The sequence below is a fragment of the Macrotis lagotis genome, chromosome X (genome assembly GCF_037893015.1).
Source record: "Macrotis lagotis isolate mMagLag1 chromosome X, bilby.v1.9.chrom.fasta, whole genome shotgun sequence".
Classification (NCBI taxonomy): domain Eukaryota; kingdom Metazoa; phylum Chordata; class Mammalia; order Peramelemorphia; family Peramelidae; genus Macrotis; species Macrotis lagotis.
Genome location: NC_133666.1, coordinates 691,015,393 through 691,036,057, shown reverse-complemented (window position 1 = coordinate 691,036,057; position 20,665 = coordinate 691,015,393). Strand labels below are relative to the sequence as shown.

The 20,665-nt window shown below is 44.4% G+C and overlaps 1 protein-coding gene across 11 annotated transcripts in view; it reads right to left on the bottom strand.

Annotated features, from left to right (window-relative positions):
• The window catches only part of MTMR3 (myotubularin related protein 3), a 167,822-nt gene that overhangs the window by 13,292 nt on the left and 133,865 nt on the right, over positions 1-20,665 (bottom strand). For all 11 annotated transcript variants that reach the window (XM_074206309.1, XM_074206311.1, XM_074206308.1 and 8 more), the window contains 6 exons: positions 14,600-14,713; positions 9,663-9,868; positions 5,967-6,098; positions 4,978-5,089; positions 1,954-2,149; positions 885-1,070 (listed from right to left, as the gene is read on the bottom strand). In XM_074206309.1, the coding sequence (XP_074062410.1) occupies positions 885-1,070; positions 1,954-2,149; positions 4,978-5,089; positions 5,967-6,098; positions 9,663-9,868; positions 14,600-14,713 (946 nt within the window). The remainder of the gene's footprint in view (positions 1-884; positions 1,071-1,953; positions 2,150-4,977; positions 5,090-5,966; positions 6,099-9,662; positions 9,869-14,599; positions 14,714-20,665) is intronic.

Below are 20,665 nucleotides of genomic sequence, written 5' to 3'. Positions count from 1 at the left end.
AGCCTCCTCTGCTGCAGGCCAAGCCTGAAACCATTGTCTCCTAGAGTCATGGTCAATCACACACAGTAGGACCCAGATTCTGTGATAACAGATGGTAGTTAAATCTACAAGAAGAAATAACATTAAATCCTCTGACACTTGAAGGTCTAAAAGGTTCTTAGGGGTGCAGACTGAGGCTGAGGGTGAAGAGGCAAGGAGACTCCCGAGAGAAGAGCCACCCTGCTGTGCTCTGACCCTGCTGATCACAGAGACCACTTGGGAGCTGTGTAGTTTATCTGCAGCAGAGCTCAGGACCAGCCAGACTTTCCTGACTCTCTCTCTCTCTTTACTTCACCCAAGCACTTCATTTTATATACATTACATTCATGTGCATTTAGTAATATATGCAATTGGGGGGAGGGACTCCATAGACCTTCTTTTCAATTACCACCTAACCACTTTGGGGGGTGGTTCAAGGTTCTCAGGTGATCTGAACCAGGTAAAGGTCTTTCCTTTTGGCCAGCTAGGTGGCGCAGTGGATAAAGCACGGGCCCTGGAATCAGGAGAACCTGAGTTCAAATCCGGGCTCAGACACTTAATAATTACCTGTGTGACCATGGGCAAGTCACTTAACCCCAATGCCTTGTTAAAAAAAAAAAGTCTTTCCTCTCTATTGCCCCACACTGCTCTCACAATGGCAGACTCAAGTCCACAGGCAATCTGTGTTCTTTTAATGCAATGTCCAGAATAAAGACTAGATCGTGATATTCACCTCAGCTCTCTGGGTGGTCTCCCTGATGACACAGCCAATTTCTCTAAGAGGTTCAGGCTCTGTATCTTTCCCCTTCCCCCCCTCCCCATTCTCAAGCTTATAGCCCCACCCAATCAGAGAGCACCAAACTCACAAGGAATGCTTCATTAAACTCAAAGGAGCAAGGGAACTGCCTCTGGAGCTGGTGGACACAGTCCAGCCACTGCAGAAACACGGGACAGCGTTCATTCAGATCATCAGAGTTTTCCCCATGGCCACAGCGATCGGCAAACTTATGACCAAAATCAAGCCATTCCATCTCCACGAGCACCTGGAAGCCCTAGGAGGGGAAAAGTAGAGTCAGTCACTGCACAGTGCACCCCACGCATGTGCTACCCACTGTCTTGTCAGTGGGAAGTCCATCTTTACCTTTTCAAATCCTCAAAGTGCAACTTAAGAGTCACTAAATGCCACCACCCCTGCCAAGAGTTATCTGCCCTGATTTACTGGCCTTTGTTGGTCCAAGTTTCTTAGATACTTCCTCTAGTAGTGTTCAGTAACACCAACAATATTCCGGGAGTCCCAGTGCCCTGGCATGTAAAATGCTGCTGGGGTGATCTTCCCTTTCACAAGCTGGCCATTGGTGGGGATTTAGGGAGAGCACAGGTAACTGCTGGTACCATGCCATCACTTCATATGGGACAAAACCAAATGAGGATAAATGGGGCAATGCAGTTGTCAGAGGTGCCAGTCACTGCCATGCTTTCATTCACTCAGTGGCCAAGAGGCCCAAGACCCCAGAGCAGGAGATGCCTACTGGGGTGGGGGGCAGGGGAAAGGCAGGGATGCCTCTGATAGCCTCTATCTGAGGAGACCAGAGAAAATTCCACAGGAGAAACATCAATGGAGCTGGGCCCTAAAGAAAGAGGAAGCTGCCCCGCACACAGAAGAGACACCAAAAGAGCATGGATCAGACAAAAGCCAGAAAAGAAGAACAAGATGCATTTGGGGGGAGGAATGCTCTAGTTTAGCTGAAATGCAACCATGGGAGAGGGGTTGGTCTGAGATAATACAAAAAGCCAAGGGCATGGAATGCCAGGAAAGGCCACAGAGAAACAACAACAGGCGCTGGAGGCTAAGATAGCAGCCAGTCAAGGTTTCCCTCTCCAAGAAGCACCCCCCGCTCCCTGACTTGGACAACAGACTCGTCTCTCCATACACACCTCTATGGTTCTGTAGTAGGGATCAAGCAGGAGCTTGGAGAGCGCCACGATCTGGGGGGTGCGATCCCAGCCATCAGAACAGTGCACCAACACTGGCCTCTGATCGCGGTCCACAGCATGGACAACCAGCAGGGCCGACTTCAGGAGCACAGACAGGTGCTGCAGCCACTTGGTACTTTCAAGAGCAGAAAGCCAACTGGAGAAACAGAGATACATCTGTAATGATGGCAGAGCTCTCAGGCCTGGCTGTTTCCTGCAATATGCTCAGAACATGCAAATTCAAGAGTGATTAGAAATTCCCTTTCCCCCTGAAATGCTGAGTACACTAACCAATCAAGCACTCTCCTGAAGCCTGCAGATGGTTGTCGCCGGCCTTGGGGGAAGCTCTCCCATCCTCCCCCCATCCCAAGCACAGTCATCCAAGACCTGCCCAGTGAGGAGCAGAGTGGAGCTCCAAGCCCAACTCTGATTCTTTCTGCAGGACGGCTACAGCTAAGTCCAAGGCTCAGAAGCTCTACTTTTGACCCACTCCTAAAAATCTCTGCCATCATGCTGGCACACACGATCTCCCACAGCTACTTTTAGGACAGGGGCTGAAAAGCCTAAAGCAGGCCTAAAAATACTGTAGTCAGGAGCAGCCTCAGTTCAACTGAGGGAAGCCTAGTCAGGTGTCTGCCCCCAATGTCAGGAAACACACAGGTCAATTTTGGACACCTCTCTGAAGCTCAGTTTCCTAATCTGTGTAACAGAGATGATCCTTCCATTAGATGATTTACAGGTTAAGTGTCATAGAAATGTCAGCTGGCATTCATTAGCACAGATGCTGTCCTTGGATCATCTCAGGAAGGACTTTCTTCAACCTTCCTAGCAAGTGGTCATTCGGTTTCTGCTTGGAGACACCCTCTGAGGAAAAGCCCCCTTCTCTCGAGGCAGCCATTCCATGGTGTGAAAACTAACTCCAAGGTGGGTGGGCCATTCTCTCTGACATCCAATGGGGACAGCCTCATGTCTCTTCTTCTAGGTTGACAATTCTGCTGGATGATTTTCTCCACAGGTCGCCCCTCCTCCAAACTTCCTCATTTCTACTGATGAGCCCTCCATCTTTCCAATCCCTCAAGTTTGAAATCTTGGAATGTCTCTAGACTCTTCTTTTTCCATCCCATGTCTGACAGAACCTGTTATCTTCTCTCTGGTTCCCCTCCCCTCTAACTGTTCCCCAGCCTTCCCTATCTCCCTTCTCCAATCTGTTCTCTGCCCAGTTGGGATAATGCCACTCTTCCATGCCCAGACCTCCTCTGGATTCACTAGGATTCCCACTCTTATCTCACACCATGACCCCCCCCCCCCAAGCCCTCTCCAGGTTGGGCAAACTGGCCTACTTCCTGCTCCCTCCATCAGCTTATCTCTATCCTCTTGTACAGGTGGCGCTCTGATGGAAAACATGCTCCTTCCTCATATGACACACTGAATCCAACCTTGCCTCCAAGAAAGGTTCAGAAGCTTCCTGACAACTTCATGCCCATATTGTGCTATTGTGATGAGGAAATTCCTGGTCCCCGAGTCCTTGTGCTGAATTCAAGGAGCCTCGGGTGCCTGCCTGCACCCCTTGGCACTTGTCCCCTCAAACCTCTAACCATGTTCAGACTGCTGTGGGTTCCTTTTCTGCCACCTGACTCAAGTTCTGACTAGATACTCTGACCTGTCTGTACAGAGCCATGGGGTCCTGCTTTGCATGTCATCCAGAACCTGAGCCTCATGAGAAGTCAGGAGGTCAGAAAGGATCTAAAGCAAAGGTGTCCAACCTTTTCGCTCTTCTGGGCTGCCCTGCCCAAAAAGATTTGTCAAGGGCCCAGAAGAGCAAAAAGGTTGGAACCCTGCTCTAAAGGAAAAGGGCAGAGCAAGGCTCTCTCTGGAACCCGTAATGCTCCTTAGGCTCCAAGGGCAGATCCACTGAGAGGACTCTGTCAGAGGCACAGTTTCCCCAGTGAGGTCTTTCCCAGGGAAAGTCTGGTTATACCTATTGACTAGTGGGATGTCCTGAACTGAATGCAGTGCAAGTGGCCTTGGTTTCAACAACAGTCCAAGCTTCTCAGCGAGGAGAAAGTGTGGTACTCAGGGTCCCCAGCATTCACACAAACTCCTCTGTCCTGGCCAGGGCTCCCTGGTTCCTCAGGCAGAGCTCTGATCTTCATGGGAAATGGAGGAGGGGCTGTGTTAGCAGGGTTCTATCAGGGCTCTCTTGATCTCCTTTCATTGGTGCTATTCAAACTGATACTGAAAACAACTACAGCTGCTTTGCCAAGGAAATATCAAGCCTTTATTCCTCCAAGTTCATCAAGTTCATCTTATTCACCTTTAATAATCAAAAAATGTTCAGGGGAAGCTCCAGACCAGTAAGGGGAGGCAGGCACCTATTCATATCACGCCAGGAAATCAGCCCCAGCAGAATTCATTGTTCCAGAGTTCACCTAAACTAAAGGAATGATACCAGTGCCTGATGCCACAGAGAAGAGTCTGCAAGAGTCTGAGTCCTCCTGGTGACAAAGTCTAGCTGAGAGATCTTGAGCAAGCTATATTCTATATGCCTCAGCTTCCCTCACGTGTTAAAGCATAGTAACAGTGGCACTATTTTACACAGTCCTGTGGTGTACCTCACATGTGGGTGAAGCATCCTGGGCAAACATTAATTAAGGCAAACTTCAAAGAGATGGGAGCTGCTGGGATAACTCCCTTGGTCAAAAATCACACCTGCAGCACAGGAAGAACTGCTAGGAAAACTAAGAGGACAAACTTTCCATTCTGGTGACCAGCATTTACTTTCTCCACCTTTAAACACTTCCCAAGGACCCATTTTCTTGCTCTATTATTCCTTTTTTTTCCAGTATGAAAGAAAGAGGGAATCGCTCCCTAAAGAAATCAGACAAGGGTTGCTCTCCATCTAAGAGAGGTAGGGTCCCTGACAGAAGGTCCTCTGGGTCAGAGGCATGGGAACACAGAATAATGGGGGGCGGGGGTGATGCTTACTTTCCCGGATCTGGCATCTGTGTACACAGCAACCTCAGGGATTGAAAGCTCTTCCGAATTGAATGAATGTTTGCCATCCCCATAAACACCACTTCGCAGTTGGGATAATACTCTGGAGAAAGTGACAATAAAGAGAAAGATTAACATGTTGCACTGGAAAGCCCCCAAACCAGGTAGGATCAAAACCATCCCCACAATTGTAGAGGGAAACCATGCTGAGGCCTGGGAGGTGGGGGGGGGGGGTCCTTGGCACTGAGCACAAGGCCTTCATTGAAGGCAGTGCCCACCCTGTACCTTCAGAGTGTCATCTGAAAGGTGGAGTTCTGGCAAGAAAAGGCACTGCCTGTCTTGTGCCCAAGGCAGCTGGGGTACGATGCTTGTGAGTATGGGGGATGCCACACTTCCTTCTCCCCACACCTATGTAGGCATTGGGGGTCCCTGCAGTCCCTCTGCCCTGGCTAGCTAAAACAACACTCTGTGAAGAATGGTGAGGCATTCCCATTTCCAATCCTATTCTTAGTGTCCTATACAGCCAAGCCCCAGAGGGCCAAATTCTGGCCAGGCCCTCTCTCTGGTCCATGAAGGGCTGTGACTTCTGGCTCTGCTGTACACCCCAGGCTTGAGAAACAGTCAGTAGCAGATCTAAGAGGACCTGAAAAGGACTTTTTCATTTACAACAAACTTCCAAACATGAAGAACCCTAATAATGGAAGGGGAGCTCTTTTCTTTATGTTCAGGAAGGCTGGCATAAGGGAGGGAAAAAAGACTGCTAATGGATTTTATTTGCTATAGATCTTACTTTGAACCCCCCCCCCCCCCAAAGCAACCTGTTAGGAATTAAAAGACAAGCATGGGTTCTGTCAAGATGGAGCCAGCAGGGCAAGCAGAGGGCTGGAGTCCTGGCCCTTTATCTCAGGCTGACCAAGACGCCTCTGGCTGGAATCCCCAGGGTCAAGGATGTGGGGGTGGAGTGAAGTCTCAGCACTCACCTGGGCATTCACAGCCACCCCCTTTGGCTCGATTTGCCACAGCTGCTGCATAGGAACGTGCATCCAAGATTAAAAGTTTCTGAGGCTGAATAGCTAAGCTCTCTGCTCCAGAAGCATTTGACAGGGAAGAATCTAAGGAGAACCAAAAGGAAAATAACTACTTCTCCATGATCACTTCTTGCCATGTTTGCTGTAACAAAAGTCAGAGACAGATGGAGTCCAACAATTAAGACACCTCAGTAAATAAGATTCTTATCTCTCTTCCCTGACTCTTCCCATAGCTTGCAAGCCAAAGGAGAAGACACTAAAGTGGCAAACAAAAGCCTTGAGAGTCTGAGACTAAGCAGGGACCTTAAAAGCCAAGCCCTCTGGACCCTTCCTAGCACCCCAATCTACCCTGTTTTTACAAATGATGCAAATGAGATCCAGAGAGGGAAAGACAGCTAAGTAAGAAGGAAAACTACTGCATCCATTCCTTCCTAATTTGGAATCTAGTGTCTCTTAAGTTAGACTTCCAGAAAGATTTTCAGGACTAGGACCAGGAGCTAGAAAAAGCCCCAGTCGCAGCGCAGCCTAGGAACAACTTGAAGGGACACGGAGAGAATTCTGCTACACCAGAATGAGTGTGGAGTGAGGGAGCATGGGCTGCAGAACCTGCAGAGCGAATGGGGAAACCAGCCAGCACCTCCAGAACACAGTCCACAGATGCTAAGGGGGGGGGGTCAGGGGAGACTGCTAAAAATTCTCTAGTCTCCCTAGGGGCAGGACTCTGCTGTTTGCCCACACTCAGATCCAAGTTGCAGTTTGGACTTCCATACTAAGATAGCTGAGCAGGGCCCCTCCTTACTGCTCCAGGGCAAAGGGGAGTGCTGTGGTCATCTACATATCAAAGCACAGGCAAGAGAGCAATAAGACCTTGGAGGAATAAAGGTCCCAGTGGGGTGTCACCCCCCCAAAAAAATCCCAAAGGCTTGGAAGTGCTGTAAATTAGTCTTGGGCTGAGGAAATGGATAAACAACAGAAAAAGAAGAATCTGATCACAGAGAATTACTTTAGTCCCATGGAAGATCAAAACACATACTCAGATGATGACAGAATCAAAGCTTCTGCACCCAAAACCTCCAAGAGAAATAGAAAATGGGCTCAAACTATGGATGAGCTCAAAAAAGACTTTGAAAAGCAATTAAGGGAGGTGGAGGAAAAATTGGGAGGAAAAATAAGAGTAATGCAGAAAAATCATGAAAACCAAATCAACAGCTTGGCGAAAGAAATAAAAAAAATATGAGGAAAATAATATGTTAAAAACCAGTTTAGGCCTAATGAATGGAAAAAGCAAAACAAAAGGCAAATGAGGAGAAGAATGCCTTAAAAAGTGGAATTGGCCAGCTGGAAAAGGAGATTAAAAAAAAAGTTCTCTGAAGAAAATAACTCCTTCAAATGCAGAATGGAACTAAAGGAAGATGACTTTGCAAGAAATCAATAAAAGTCTTCCAAAAAAGACAAAAATTAGAAGAAAATGTGAAATCTCATTGGAAAAACAACTGACCTAGAAGAAATAATTTAAAAATTATTGGGCTATCTGAAAGCCATGATCAGGAAAAGAGCCTAGGCTTCATTTTTCAAAAAATAATACTGCTTGGGGCAGCTAGGTGGCACAGTGGATAGAGCACCAGCCCTGGAGTCAGGAGGACCTGAGTTCAAATCCAGTCTCAGACACTTAATAATTACCTAGCTGTGTGGCCTTGGGCAAGCCACTTAGCCCCATTTGCTTTGCAAAATCCAAAAAAAGAAAGGAAGGAAGGAGGCGGGGAGGGGAGAGAGGGAGAGAGGGAGAGAGGGAGGGAGGGAGGGAGGGAGGGAGGGAGGGAGGGAGGGAGGGAGAGAGAGAGAGAGAGAGAGAGAGAGAGAGAGAGAGCGCAAAATTGCCCTGGGATCCTAGAAGCAGAGGGTAAAATAAAAATTGAGGGAATTCACCGGTCACCTCCTGAAAGGGATCCTAAAAGACTACTATAGCCAAATTTCAAAACTCCTAAATCAACGAGAAAATTCTATAAGCTGCTAGAAACAAACAATTCAACTACCAAGGCTTCATAGTCAGGATTACACAGGATCTGGCAGCATCTACATTAAGGGTTTGTAGGGATTGCAATATGATATTCCAAAAGGCAAAAGATCTTGGTTTACAACCGAGAATCAGACATCTATCTATCTATCTATCTATCTATCTATCTATCTATCTATCTATCAGGTTTTTGCAAGGCGATGGGGTTAAGTGGCCCAAGGCCACACGGCTAGTTAATTATTAAGTGTCTGAGGCCGGATTTGAAGTCAGGTACTCCTGACCCCAGGGCCAGTACTCTATCTACTGCACCATCTAGCTGCCCCAAAGATGAACTTTCAATGAACAAACTTTCCTATTGAAACAACCAGAGCTGAACAGAAAGTTTGATCTCCAAATACAGGACTCGGGGGAACCATAGAGGGGGTAGACGAGAAGGACTAACTATGAGGAACTTAATGATATTGAACTGTTTGCATTCCTGCATGGGAAGAAGATGACGATAACTCATATGAACTTTCTCATTTATAGGAGCTGTTAGAAGGAGAATATATAGACAGGACATAGGAAGGAGTGGAATATAATGGTATAATATAGTAAAAAGATGGAGTCAATGGGTGATAAAGTACTGGGAGGAAGGAAAAGGAGATAAAGAAGAAGCTAAGAAATTTCACAAAAGAGTCAAGAAAAAGCTTTTTCAATGGAGTGGAACGGGGGAAGGCAAGGGGGAATGAGTGAGTCTTCATTCTCATCAGAAATAGCTCAGAGAGGAAATAGCATACAGACTTAATAGGGTGAGGAAATCTATCTTACCCTAGAGAAAAATGAGAAGAAAGGGATAAGGGGGAATGGGGGGAGGGAAGGGGGATTAGGTGACAGAAAAGAAGGAAGATTGAGGGAGAGGGTACTGAGATACAACACACTTTTGGATAGGGCTAGGATGAAAGGAGAGAGGGAATAGAATAAATGAGAGTAGGGAGGAATAGCGTGGAGGGAAATACAGCTAGTAATAGCAACTGTGGGAAAAATACTGAAGCAACTTCTCTGGTGAACTTTTTTTTTTTTAAGGTTTTGGCTAGGCAATGGGATTAAGTGGCTTGCCCAAGGCCACACAGCTAGGTAATTATTAAGTGTCTGAGACCGGATTTGAACCCAGGTACTCCTGACTCCAGGGCAGGTGCTTTATCCACTGCACCACCTAGCCGCCCCTTCTGGTGAACTTATGATAAAGAAAGCAACTCACCCCAGAGACAGAGCCTTTGAAATCTGAACACAGACTGAAGTACATTTTCTTTCTTTCTATCACTATTCTTGAGGTTTCTCATTTTCTTGGACGGGGAGAGGGGTTTGTGTTTACTCTTATAACAAAATTACTGTAATAATATAAAATAAATCTAGATCCTTAAAAAATAAGATTTTCAGCAAGTTTAAAGTAAAACAGGACCTTCTGCCTGGTCAGCAAAAAATCCAACTTTTTCTGTCCTTCCACTATCCCAGGATCTGGTCTGTGACAAGGATTCAGCATTTCTTTACTGGGTCATGCAAATGGGGGATTATTTCCATTCATGCTCTTGTACCAAACTCTGCAGAGTTGAGGGGGGAAAAGTCACATACTGAAGAAAAGCTAATACACTTACCAAATTCCACATCTGAAAGGTCACCTCCATTGGAAAACTCCCTAGAGCAATTTCCATTCAGTATCTTGCCACTACTTGACCTGGAGTCTGAGGCACAGGCTTTGGCCACGGACTGCACGAGGTGTTCATCATCTGCGTTCCGCCAGCCCCACCAGCTGACCTCTGGTTGCCCACAGCGGGCAATGACCGCCCCATTATTCTGGTGCCTGATGAAAGAACAAGAAGTTATGAAAAGTGCCCCTGGGTCAACAAGGCAGTTACTTCATGATGTAAATTCTCCCAGTCGGCATCTTTTGCCCATATAAATCAATGTGCACAAGCTAGTCTCGGATGAACGGTGGCATCAGAGCCAGTCAAGGAAACCAAAGGCCAATGAGATGGCGATTGAACATAGGCAGGGTGTGACCCAGACAGCAACTATAACACATATTTGTACATACCACATGTATGGTACAGTGCTAGGGAAGGACTGAGAGAAAAAGTCCTCCTCATCCTGCCCAAGCTTACAAAGCTAATGAATGACAGAACAATCACTAGGCTGCTCTCAAGAGCATGAAGTTCAAGGCTGCAACATGCTATTCACAGGTGCCTGACTGTGAGGGAGGGAGAGCCAAGATGGTGGAAGTGAAGAAATACAGCTGAGTTCCCCACAATTCGGCAAAGCAGCTAGAAAATTCACCAAACTAAATTCTGATCAGGAAATTCAAGGAAACAACTCCACAGTGAGTCATATTTTCAGTCTAGCTTGTCTGGCACAGGGAGACAGACAGAGAGACTAGGGCCAAGGTCATCAGACCTCAGATTGAGCATTCCAGGCTAGGGAGAGGCTATTTAACAGAGGAAGAAGAGGTCCCAGATCCAACAGTGCACACTTATGGAGGTAGAGGAATAGACAGATGCCAGATGAAAGCAGCTACCAACTGCTCCAGAGGGCACCTGCATCTCAAGATGAGAAGTCAGAAGCAAGCAGCAGTGGAGTGCTTCACACCTCACAAATGGAACAGTCTTAATTCCAGCTTCTAGTCTAGTCTGAAGGGAAAAGAAATAACCAGGGCAGGAATCCCAGAACAAGGGGAAATGGTACAATTGTGTCACACTGAATCAGCAGTACCTTCCAACTGGTGATAGGGGTGGAGACCAGCAGCTTGTCTACTGAAAATCTGAGCTGGGCAAGCTCACTGGCATATTGCTTAGATCCAATCTCAGGGCAGCAGAGTTCAGACCAAGAGAAAATGATCAGACTATGTCCCTGATCACTTTGGAAACACAAAATCTACAGGTTCCCATTGTAAGGTGTCTCTGAGAGCCTAAGATAACCCATATCCAACCCCCCCCCCCAAACAGCTGCAGGATCAGTCCAACCTAGCCATTCTTTCCAGTAGTATATAAAATATGACCTTTTATGAAGTCAGGAATTAGGTTGGAAGAATGAAAAAAAACAAAAAAGATACAAAGGTACAAAACCTTGCCCAAGCAAAAAACTTCCTAAAAATCAAAATGCCAACGATGCCAAAATGATAACAAGAAATATTAAAACAAAGCAAAAATACTGAAAAAAAAAGAAGATATTCTAGGATACCTAAAGGCAAAAAATGTGGAAAACAGATTAAGGAGAAAAAAAGATCACTGCAATATCTGATAATCATTAGTAAAAAGAAAACAACTTAAACATATTTTAAGAAATTATAAAAGAAAGCTTCCCAGATATCTTAAAATGCGAAGTCAAAAATGGAAACAGAGGGAATCAAGTCACCTCCTTCAAGAAGTTCTAAAACAGGGGCAGCTAGGTGGCGCAGTGGATAAAGCACCAGCCCTGGAGTCAGGAGGACCTGGGTTCAAATCCAGTCTCAGACACTTAATAATTTCCTAGCTGTGTGGCCTTGGGCAAGCCACTTAACCCCATTTGCCTTGCAAAAGCCTAAAAAAAAAAAAGTTCTAAAATAAAAATTCCCAGGAACATTAGAACCAAGAACCAGAAAGAAAGAAAATAAAATACTACAAGCAGTCAGAAACAAAGAATTCAAGTATCAAGAATTAGAATAGCATACAATTTATCAGTTGGTACTATAGAGTACCTTGGAATATGATATTCCAGAAGGCAAAATAGCAAAGTTTACAAGAATAATTTACCCAACAAAACTGTGTATTACCCTATGGGGGAAAAATGGACCTTTAACAAAATATTTATCTTCTAAACATCCCTAATGAAAAGCAGAATCGGATAGAAATTCTACTGTGAACACAGGAGGCAAGAGAAACATAAAAATGTAAATATAAATAAACAATCATAAGGGACTAAACAAGGATAAACTCTTTACATTCTAATGTGCGGAGATGGCACATGTGTTTCCTCTGAAAGAGAGGGAAAGTTAAGAGAAATTATCTTATATAATTAAAATGTGCCAGGAGGAAGGGAGAAGCAGATGACACTTGAACATCACAACACTCTCACCTGAAATGATTGGCGACCAGTGAGCATGTAGTATATAAAATATGACCTTAATATAAGGTATGAAAGTCAGGAATTAGTTTGGAAGAATGAGAAAAACAAAAAAGGTATAAAGGCATGCTGTGTGTGCGCACACACATACACACACACACACACACACACAGAGTTAGAAAAAATACATTTCACTCCACAGATAAACAGGAGGGAAATAGAGAAGGGAAAATAACAAGGAGGATGAAAGAAAGGAAGGATTAGGTTCAAAGTAAAACATGCTAAGGGTGTATAAAAATATTTATAGCTGTTCTTTTGAAGTTTGACAAAAAAAAGGCAAGAAATACATAAAAGTGGAAGAGTATGCTTCTGTCTGCATTCAGTGTTCAACAGTTCTCTCTCTGGACAGAATTAGAATTTTTCCTCCTAAATTCTTCAAAAATGTCATTAATTTGATGAGAGTAGCATCATCTTTCACAGTTGATCACTGTACAGGACTGCTATTACTGTATAGCATGTTCTCCTATTCTATTCATTTTACTCTACATCAGTTCATAAGTTTTCTCAGTCTTTTCTGAAATCACTCCACTTGTCATTTTTTACAGCACAACAGTATTATATCACAATCACATACCACAACTTGTTCAGGAATTTCCCAGTGGATGGGAATTTCCCACCACAAAAAGAACTTCTATGAAATTGTTGACTATATAGGTGTTTTTCCTTTTCCTTTTACCTCTTTTGGGGTATAGATTTAATAGTGGTATTACACAGTTAACGGGTACACAGTTTTGCAGCTATTTGGATATAGTTCCAAATTGTTGTTTGAAGTAGTTGAACCATTTCATAATTCTACCAACAGTACATTAGTGTCTCCATTTTTCCACATCCACTCCTACTTTTGTTATTTTCCTTTTCTTTCATGTTAGCTCTAGGTGGATCATCAAAGATGTTTTAATTTACATTTAGAAATTTAAAACATTTTTTCATATGACTATAGATAGCTTTGATTCTTCTGAAAACTGCCTGTTCGTATACTTCAACCATTTATTAATTGGGAAATAGCTCTTATTTTTATAAATTTGGCTCAGTTACCTAGATAAATATTTGAGGATTTTTGATCTCAAATCCATTTTCTCAAAATAAAGAGCTTTTAAAGTATTCTAGGTATCATTGTTAAAAGTTGATCCATACTTAAGAAAATTTACTCTTCATAATTTTGGAAATTGTGAGACATAAAAGTTTATTTCATTGTGTGCAAATAGATACACTAGAAATAACCTCAAATAAAGAGTCAGAAAAACAGGATTCAATTCTTAGATTTTCCTCATTTTTATAAGCCCGATTAGGACACACACACACACACACACACACACACACACACACACACACACACACATTCACTGCCCCCCCCCCCAAATAATTGTACTGGAGGTCCAAAGATTTAGGATCTATGAGCCAAATCTACCAAGCCCATTTGGCCACAACTTCTAAAATGGCATTTGCAGTCTGAAAATCTTTAGGCAATGCTTGGCTGATACAGCTTCCAAATACTAGGAGCCTTTGATGGTCCATGCCATGATCATTATGGACAGTCCATCGTAGTATCAAAAGCTTTTAATCTCTAGGTGGCCACTTTAAAAATTGAGCTTAACCCTCCCAGGATAGTAGATAGTCCTCTTAAGAGAGATAAACAGGAGAATGTACTAATCTCCTCTCCCTGGGGAATGGATGGGGAGATGTTTTTTGAAGGGGTCATAGAAAATTTCAGTATTAAGTGTATAAACAAGATAAGGCTTTAGTTATGTCCTGTTGCATCCTTTCTCATGAGTCCAAAGGATCATTATACAGATGAGGAAATGAGAGCTAGAGCTCATGATGACTGCTCTCGTTTTAAAACCAAATGTTTCCTTTGAGTAGATTTGAAGCGAACTATATAAACATTAATGGCAGCTGATGGTTTGGACCCAAAGTCAGGGCCAGGGCTGAACTCCCACAAACCTATCTGATTCTATTAGGGCAAGCAGGCCTGGCACCACTCCTCTCCAACAGCAGGTGGCACTGGGCCTCTGCTGCCAAGGCCCTGGCCAACCACAGAGAGATTTTTTTGAGGCTTTGGTAGAACAGCCACCCTCACCAAGTTCCCTTCTGCCTTCAGTGGGTCTGGTCCCTATTCCAGGTCCCCTCTGCACTGACCCCCGTGGCCTCTTCTGAGCTCTGCCAATGTGTAGCATTGCAGGAGAGATCACTCCCAGCCCACTGGCTGTCTACCTTTCTTCTCCATCACTGTCCTCAGTTTCAGATGGGACAGCTCTTTGATTAAAGATGATTTTGTTGAGCCCTAAGACAACAATGGAGGTGGATATACTGGGAACATCCCCCTAGAACCTTAGGCTAAGCTGCCTGGTCCTTGACTAGTAGGAGAATTTGAACCTTTGTTTCAGGTCACAGGGACTGAAGACCCTGGAGGCCCTCCAGGGTCTCTGCTCCTGCTTACCTGTAGACCACAGCAGGGATGCGTTTCCAGGACCGGAAGCTGGCTACACTTTCCAACTCCTTGTCGGTAATCCAGGCTGGCACAATGAGCTCCTGAGGATAGCTGCCACACAGCCTACACATGGAAGACAGAAAGAGAAACCTCAGAAGTGCTGACACAGACCAGCTGCCAAGGACTCTGGCTGATATGAGATCAAAATGAGCAACTAAGGGACAACGAGCATTCCTCTAGTGCACACTGGGAGCCAGGCACTACACCAAACCCTTGACAATTATTCTCTCAACTGAGCCTTATAACAGAGGAGCTAGGTGCCATGATTCTCTCCATTTTACAGATGAGAAAACTAAAGCAAACAGGGGTAACATGACCTCCCCAGAGTCACAGAGCTCATAACTGTCTGAGGCCAGGTGCACAATAATTATAATCCTGTAAGATAGGCAGTGGGATTATTGTTCCCATATTATAGACAAAGAAATGGAGGTTGAGGGATGGTTATGTCATCATCTGCCCTGAGGTGGCAGACACTGGATTCAAATCTAGGTCTTCTATTTTCAGAGGATGCTGTGTCCTTCTCACCTAACCAGGCTCAGAAGTCACAAGGACCACAACAGAGGATTCCTTTCCTTGTGGTTCCCCCACTCCCCACCCCCTGCGCCTCAGCACTAGATGGCCCTTCAGGAGTCCTTTCGGCATCTGGTACCCAGGCAGTGACCATCTCATAGTCCTTGTCTGGCCTGCCCATGTTCGGTAGCTCAGCTCGGAGCAGTACACATCAGAGGCTCAGCAAAGTCAAGTACATGCAGAGGACAGTCCCAACAGAATGGGGAGAGGATGAGAACCAGACTGTGGGGATGAGCTAGAGAAGCACTTGGGAACAGAGGACATCAGAAAAAAAAAAAAAAAAAAAAAACCAAGAGGCTTATTAAAATGGAAAAGAAGCCCGAACCCATACAGGGAACACAACAGCTGGCTAAAAATATGTGTAGGGCTGTTAAATAAAAGAGAGATCAGATTTGAGCTGCTTATCTTTAGGAGGAAGAACAACCAACAGTTAGGGTATAGGAAGATGGGGAGGCAGCTTTTATAAGGAACTAGTAAGAACTGTCTACAAATAGAATGGGAAGCCCTGAATAAGGAGAGGCCAAGATGAATTCTGAATCCCTGAAAGTGGCATTATCACTCAAGCACAGAGACCTCTGAGTTGCCCCCCCCCCCGCTGCCCGCCAACTCAGAGTCTAGAGACACGCCATAAAACTGGGCCAAAAATAATTGACTTCTTGAAGCTGAAAAGCAATTCCCCAGCAGATATCAATTCTTTGGGATTAATTTGGAGTAAAACTGCTTTAGAACTGATGGTTCAAGGCAGCCAAGTCATATTTCCAAATGATCTATCAGCCTGGAAGAATCAGCCAATCTACCTTAGGCTCAGGGAAAGAGAACAAGGAGTGCCAATCGTATAAGATGCAGTATGAAGTTCACCACGGACTGATCAAAATACAGGCAGTCACACTAGGTACACAAGAAGAAGCCAATCAATCTAGTAACGATTTCATGCTGGTCCAGGAAACTTTATATATAGTAGACTGAGAAGTATACTATGGCTGAGAGAAGCTCTTCTCTAATTATCCATTGCTTTCAAACAACTCCAGAAGATATCTCTGAGAGCAGCTTGAGAGGGTCCTTAATTCCAAGAAGGCTCCCCCCAAGAGGCTGGAGTCATCTTCTCAGCTGGTTGCAAAGACAATCCAACCCAGCACAGGAAGAGGGGTAGTAAGATCCAATGCTGGGAAAGTGACCTTCAGGTCTTCCCCTTTTCTGAAGTCAAGATTACTTTTGATATCCATTTCTAATTTCTAGAAGATCATGACATCTCCAGGTGGGATGTCAGAATATGAAACAAACTGACTTTGGTAAAGTCTCGTAATTGAGTCTGAGTTCTGACATTTCTGGGCTGTGAGACCCTGGACAAGTCACACAATTTTTCCAAAACTCAGTTTTTCCCATCCTATAGAATAAGGAGAATAATAATGACTACTTAATTCATAAGGTAACACAGAAAGTAGTTTGCTAAAGAAAGCCGAGTTGTTATTATCTACAGATGATCAAGAATGATTGTATCAAATGTCTAAAATTAACAACAGAGAAAATTCTAGATAATGTTTATTATACAGCTTAAACCAAGAGTCACTCAACAATTTCCACCAACTATCACCTAACCAAACACAAAGGAAGAGACAGAATGGAGATGTCAGGGAGAACTTCTCAGGACAAAATTAGACATCTGGTTTGAGTCACAGTTTCTTTTCCTTAAACTCCACTTCAACCATTTGAAAGAAGTCTCCATGATCATGTGAGCAAAGCTGTACCAGCTCAGGACTCTGGAGGGAAGATTACCCTAAGAAGGGTGGGCAGTATGGCCCATGACACTCTCTCCACCACTGCCATTTCATGTGCTGGCAACTAAAGAGCCAGTGATGAATTGCTTAGAAAGAGAAGTAGGATTTTTTTTATTTAATATTTATTTATTCTCATTTTGTACAAATAATGTATTTTTTATACATTAATAAAATATTCTTGTTTAAGAGTAACCAAAATACCCCCCTCCCCAAAAAATATAGACTTGCTTGAGTGATAAAGTAAAGGGGAGAGAAAAAATTAAAATTAAAATAAAAAAATAATAGTAATAATTTTAGGTATGGCCAGGTGCCACAGTGGACGGAGCACCAGCCCTGGAGCCAGGAGCACCCGAGCCCATATTCGGCCCCGTACACCCAACAATCACCCAGCTGTGTGACAAGCAAGCCACCCCAACCCCACTGCCCTGCAAAAACCAAAAAACAACAACAACAACAACAAAAAGACCCAAAAGTAAAAGAAAATAGTAAGAATAGTAGGGGTGGCTGGGTGGCAGACAGAGCACTGGCCCTTGAGCCTGAACACCCGGGTCCAAATCCGGCCTCAGACACCCAATGTTCACCCTGCTATGCAGCCCCAGGCAGGCCACCCAGCCCCATTTGCCCTGCACCCCCCAACCAAAATAATAATAAAAAAATGTGCTTAAGTCTGTGTTCCAACACCAACTCTGTTGTGGGTGGATCACATTCTTTATAAGTCCATCACAAAAGTTACTTCCATATTTTTCCACCATTGCCAATGTTGATCGCAACTCCCTCCTTTCTTATTTCTCCACTACCATATTTTCTCTCTCCTTTCACTCTGACTGCTGTAGGGTCGTTGAGTGGCGCAGCAGACAGATCCCTGGCCCTGGGGCCAAGAGGCCCCAAGCCCCCCTACCACCCCTTAGGCCAAGCATCCACCTGGCCCTATGGTCCCGGACAGGCCATCCAATCCCAGCCCCTTGCAAGAAGTAAAAGAGAAAATGTGTTATATCTGACCACTCTCCCCCCATGGTCCATCCTCTCCTCCATCACTCACATCCCCACCCCTTCTTACTCCAGATGCCTATACCTCATTGAGTATATATGCTGTTTCCTCTCCTAGCCACCTCTGATGAGAGCAAAGATTCCCTCATTCCCCCTTGCCTTCCCCCTTCCATTATCATTGCAATAGCTCATTGGAATAAAGAAAAATCTTATTATATGAAATATCTTATCTTCTATTACATTTCCCTTTTATCTATTGACTCCATTTTTTACACTGCAATATATCTTCAAATTCAGTTTTCTCCTGTACTTCATCTATAAAAGCTCCTTCTACCTGCCTGTTAACTGAGAAGGTTCATATGAGTATTGTCAGTGTCATTTTTCTATGCAGGAATACATGCAGTTCATCCTCATTAAGTCCCTCATATTTCCCCCCTCTCCTTCAATCTCTATGCTTCACCTGAGTCCTGTATTTGAAGATCAAACCTTCTGCTCAGCTCTGGCCATTCCAACAGGAACATTTTAAATTCCCCTGGTTCACTGAAAGTCCATCTTTTTCCCTGGAAGAGGACATTTAGCCTTGCTGGGTAGTTGATCCTCGGTTGTATTCTAAGCTCTTTTGCCTTCCAATATATTATATTCCAAGCCCTACGAGCTTTTAATGTAGTTGTTGCTAAGTACTGAATCCTGTGAGATCCTGACTGCAGCTTCACGATATTTGAATTGTGTCCTTCTGGCTGACTGTAATATTTTCTCTTTGACTTGGGAGTTCTGGAACTTGGCTTGAATATTCCTGGAAGTTGGTTTTTTGGGATCTCTTTCTCAGTGGGATCGGTGGATTCTCTCCATTTCTATTTTGCCCTCTGCTTCTAGGATATTTCTTGTAGTAATTCTTTGAAAATGATGTCAAGACTCTTTTCCTGATCATGACTTTCAGGTATTCCAATAATTTTTAGATTATCTTTCCTAAATCTGTTTTCCATATCAGTTGTTTTTTCAATGAGATGTTTCACATTTTCTTCTAATTTTTCATTCTTTTGGTTTTGAAGTATTGAGTCCTGGTTTCTGATAAATTCAGCAATCTCCTTGAGTTCTATTCTTTGTCTGAAGGATTTGTTTTCCTCAGAGAGCTTTCTTATCTCTTTTTCCATCTGGCCAATTTTGCTTTCTAAAGCATTCTTTTCTCCTCAATAACTTTTTGAACTGTTTTATCCATTTGACCTAAGCTGGTTTTTAGCATGCTATTTTCTTCAGCATTTTTTTGGATTTCCTTGACTAGGCTGCTGACTTCATTTTCATGTTTTTCCTGCATCTCTCTTATTTCTTTTCCCAGTTTTTCTTCTAACTCCCTCATTTGATTTTCAAAGTCTTTTTTGAGCTCTGTCATAGCCCGAGCCTAATTTCTGTTTTTCTTGGAGTCTTTAGATGCAGGAGCTTGTGCTTCCTCATCTTCAGACTGAGTGTTTTGATCCTTCTTGGGCTCATATGAAAAATATTTCTCAATAGTGTTCCTCTTGTTTCTCTACTTGCTCATTTTCCCAGCCTGGGCCTGGTTTTGGGGTGCTTCCTGAGCTTTTGGGACACTCCCACAAGGGTCTCAGTGTGAGAGGCTCTGTCCTCCCTCCTGGTCTTTGAATGACCATAAGCACCCCCCTCTGCCATGGGGCTGAGGTGGGGGGGGGGGCCCTGCTGATCTATTGCAGGGGTGGGCCTAGACTGTGATCAGAATCTGAATGTGGTCAGGTCCTCAGAGTCCTATTCCAGGGACCGAGGACAGAGCTCAGCAGTCTCTCTCTTCATTCCCCTCCCCAGGTTCAATGGGCTCATGCCCTGGGGGCTCCTGCTTACCAGCTCTGCCTGCTTCTATTTCCTGGATCTGGGATGCCCCAAGACCATGTTGCTCGCTGTGTGCCCCAAGGGCTGGGCTTCACATGCTCCTTCTGGCAGAGGTCCCCGCTCTGTTCCTCCAGGTTGTGCCAGGTGCTCCCCGGGGTGTAGCTCAAGAAACTCCCCAGCGGCTCCACAGCTCCCAGCGCCCTGGGACTGCCTCTGGGAGGCTGAAGTTCTTTCGCTCTGGTGGGCCACTCCTATGGCAGGCCGCCCCTCCAACCCTGGGGAGCAGAGCTTTTCTGCTCTTTTCCAGGTTACCTTGATTAGGAGAACTGCCTCACTGGGTCCCTTTGTGGGTTCTGTCTCTCGAAAGTTTAGTTAGAGTCCTTAGTTTTGAAGATTTATGAGAGAGCACCTAAGACGCGATCCTCTCTTGTCGCCAACTTGGCTCCGCCCCCTCACTAGGGTTTTAACAATTTTTTTTAGGTTTTTTTTGCAAACAGGGTTAAGTGGCTTACCCAAGGCCACACAGCTAGGTAATTATTGTGTCTGAGACCGGATTTGAACCCAGGTACTCCTGACTCCAGGGCCGGTGCTCTATCCACTACACCACCTAGCCGCCCCTAAAATTTTTTTTTTAAAAAAAGCCCTTTTGCTTTTATGTCATTTAGCTGTTAAAAAAACTAATTAGTAGCAAATAAAATATAAATCAGTGTCTAAATACTGGTCTCTTGTTATTTCTAAAAGTTATCATTTAAAGTTTTAAAGTTGCCTCTCAATTTCTAAGAAAAAGCTTCCTCTGAACAGTCTTAAATGCATTAAGGGAGAAATGAGCCTATTTGCAATTGGATCT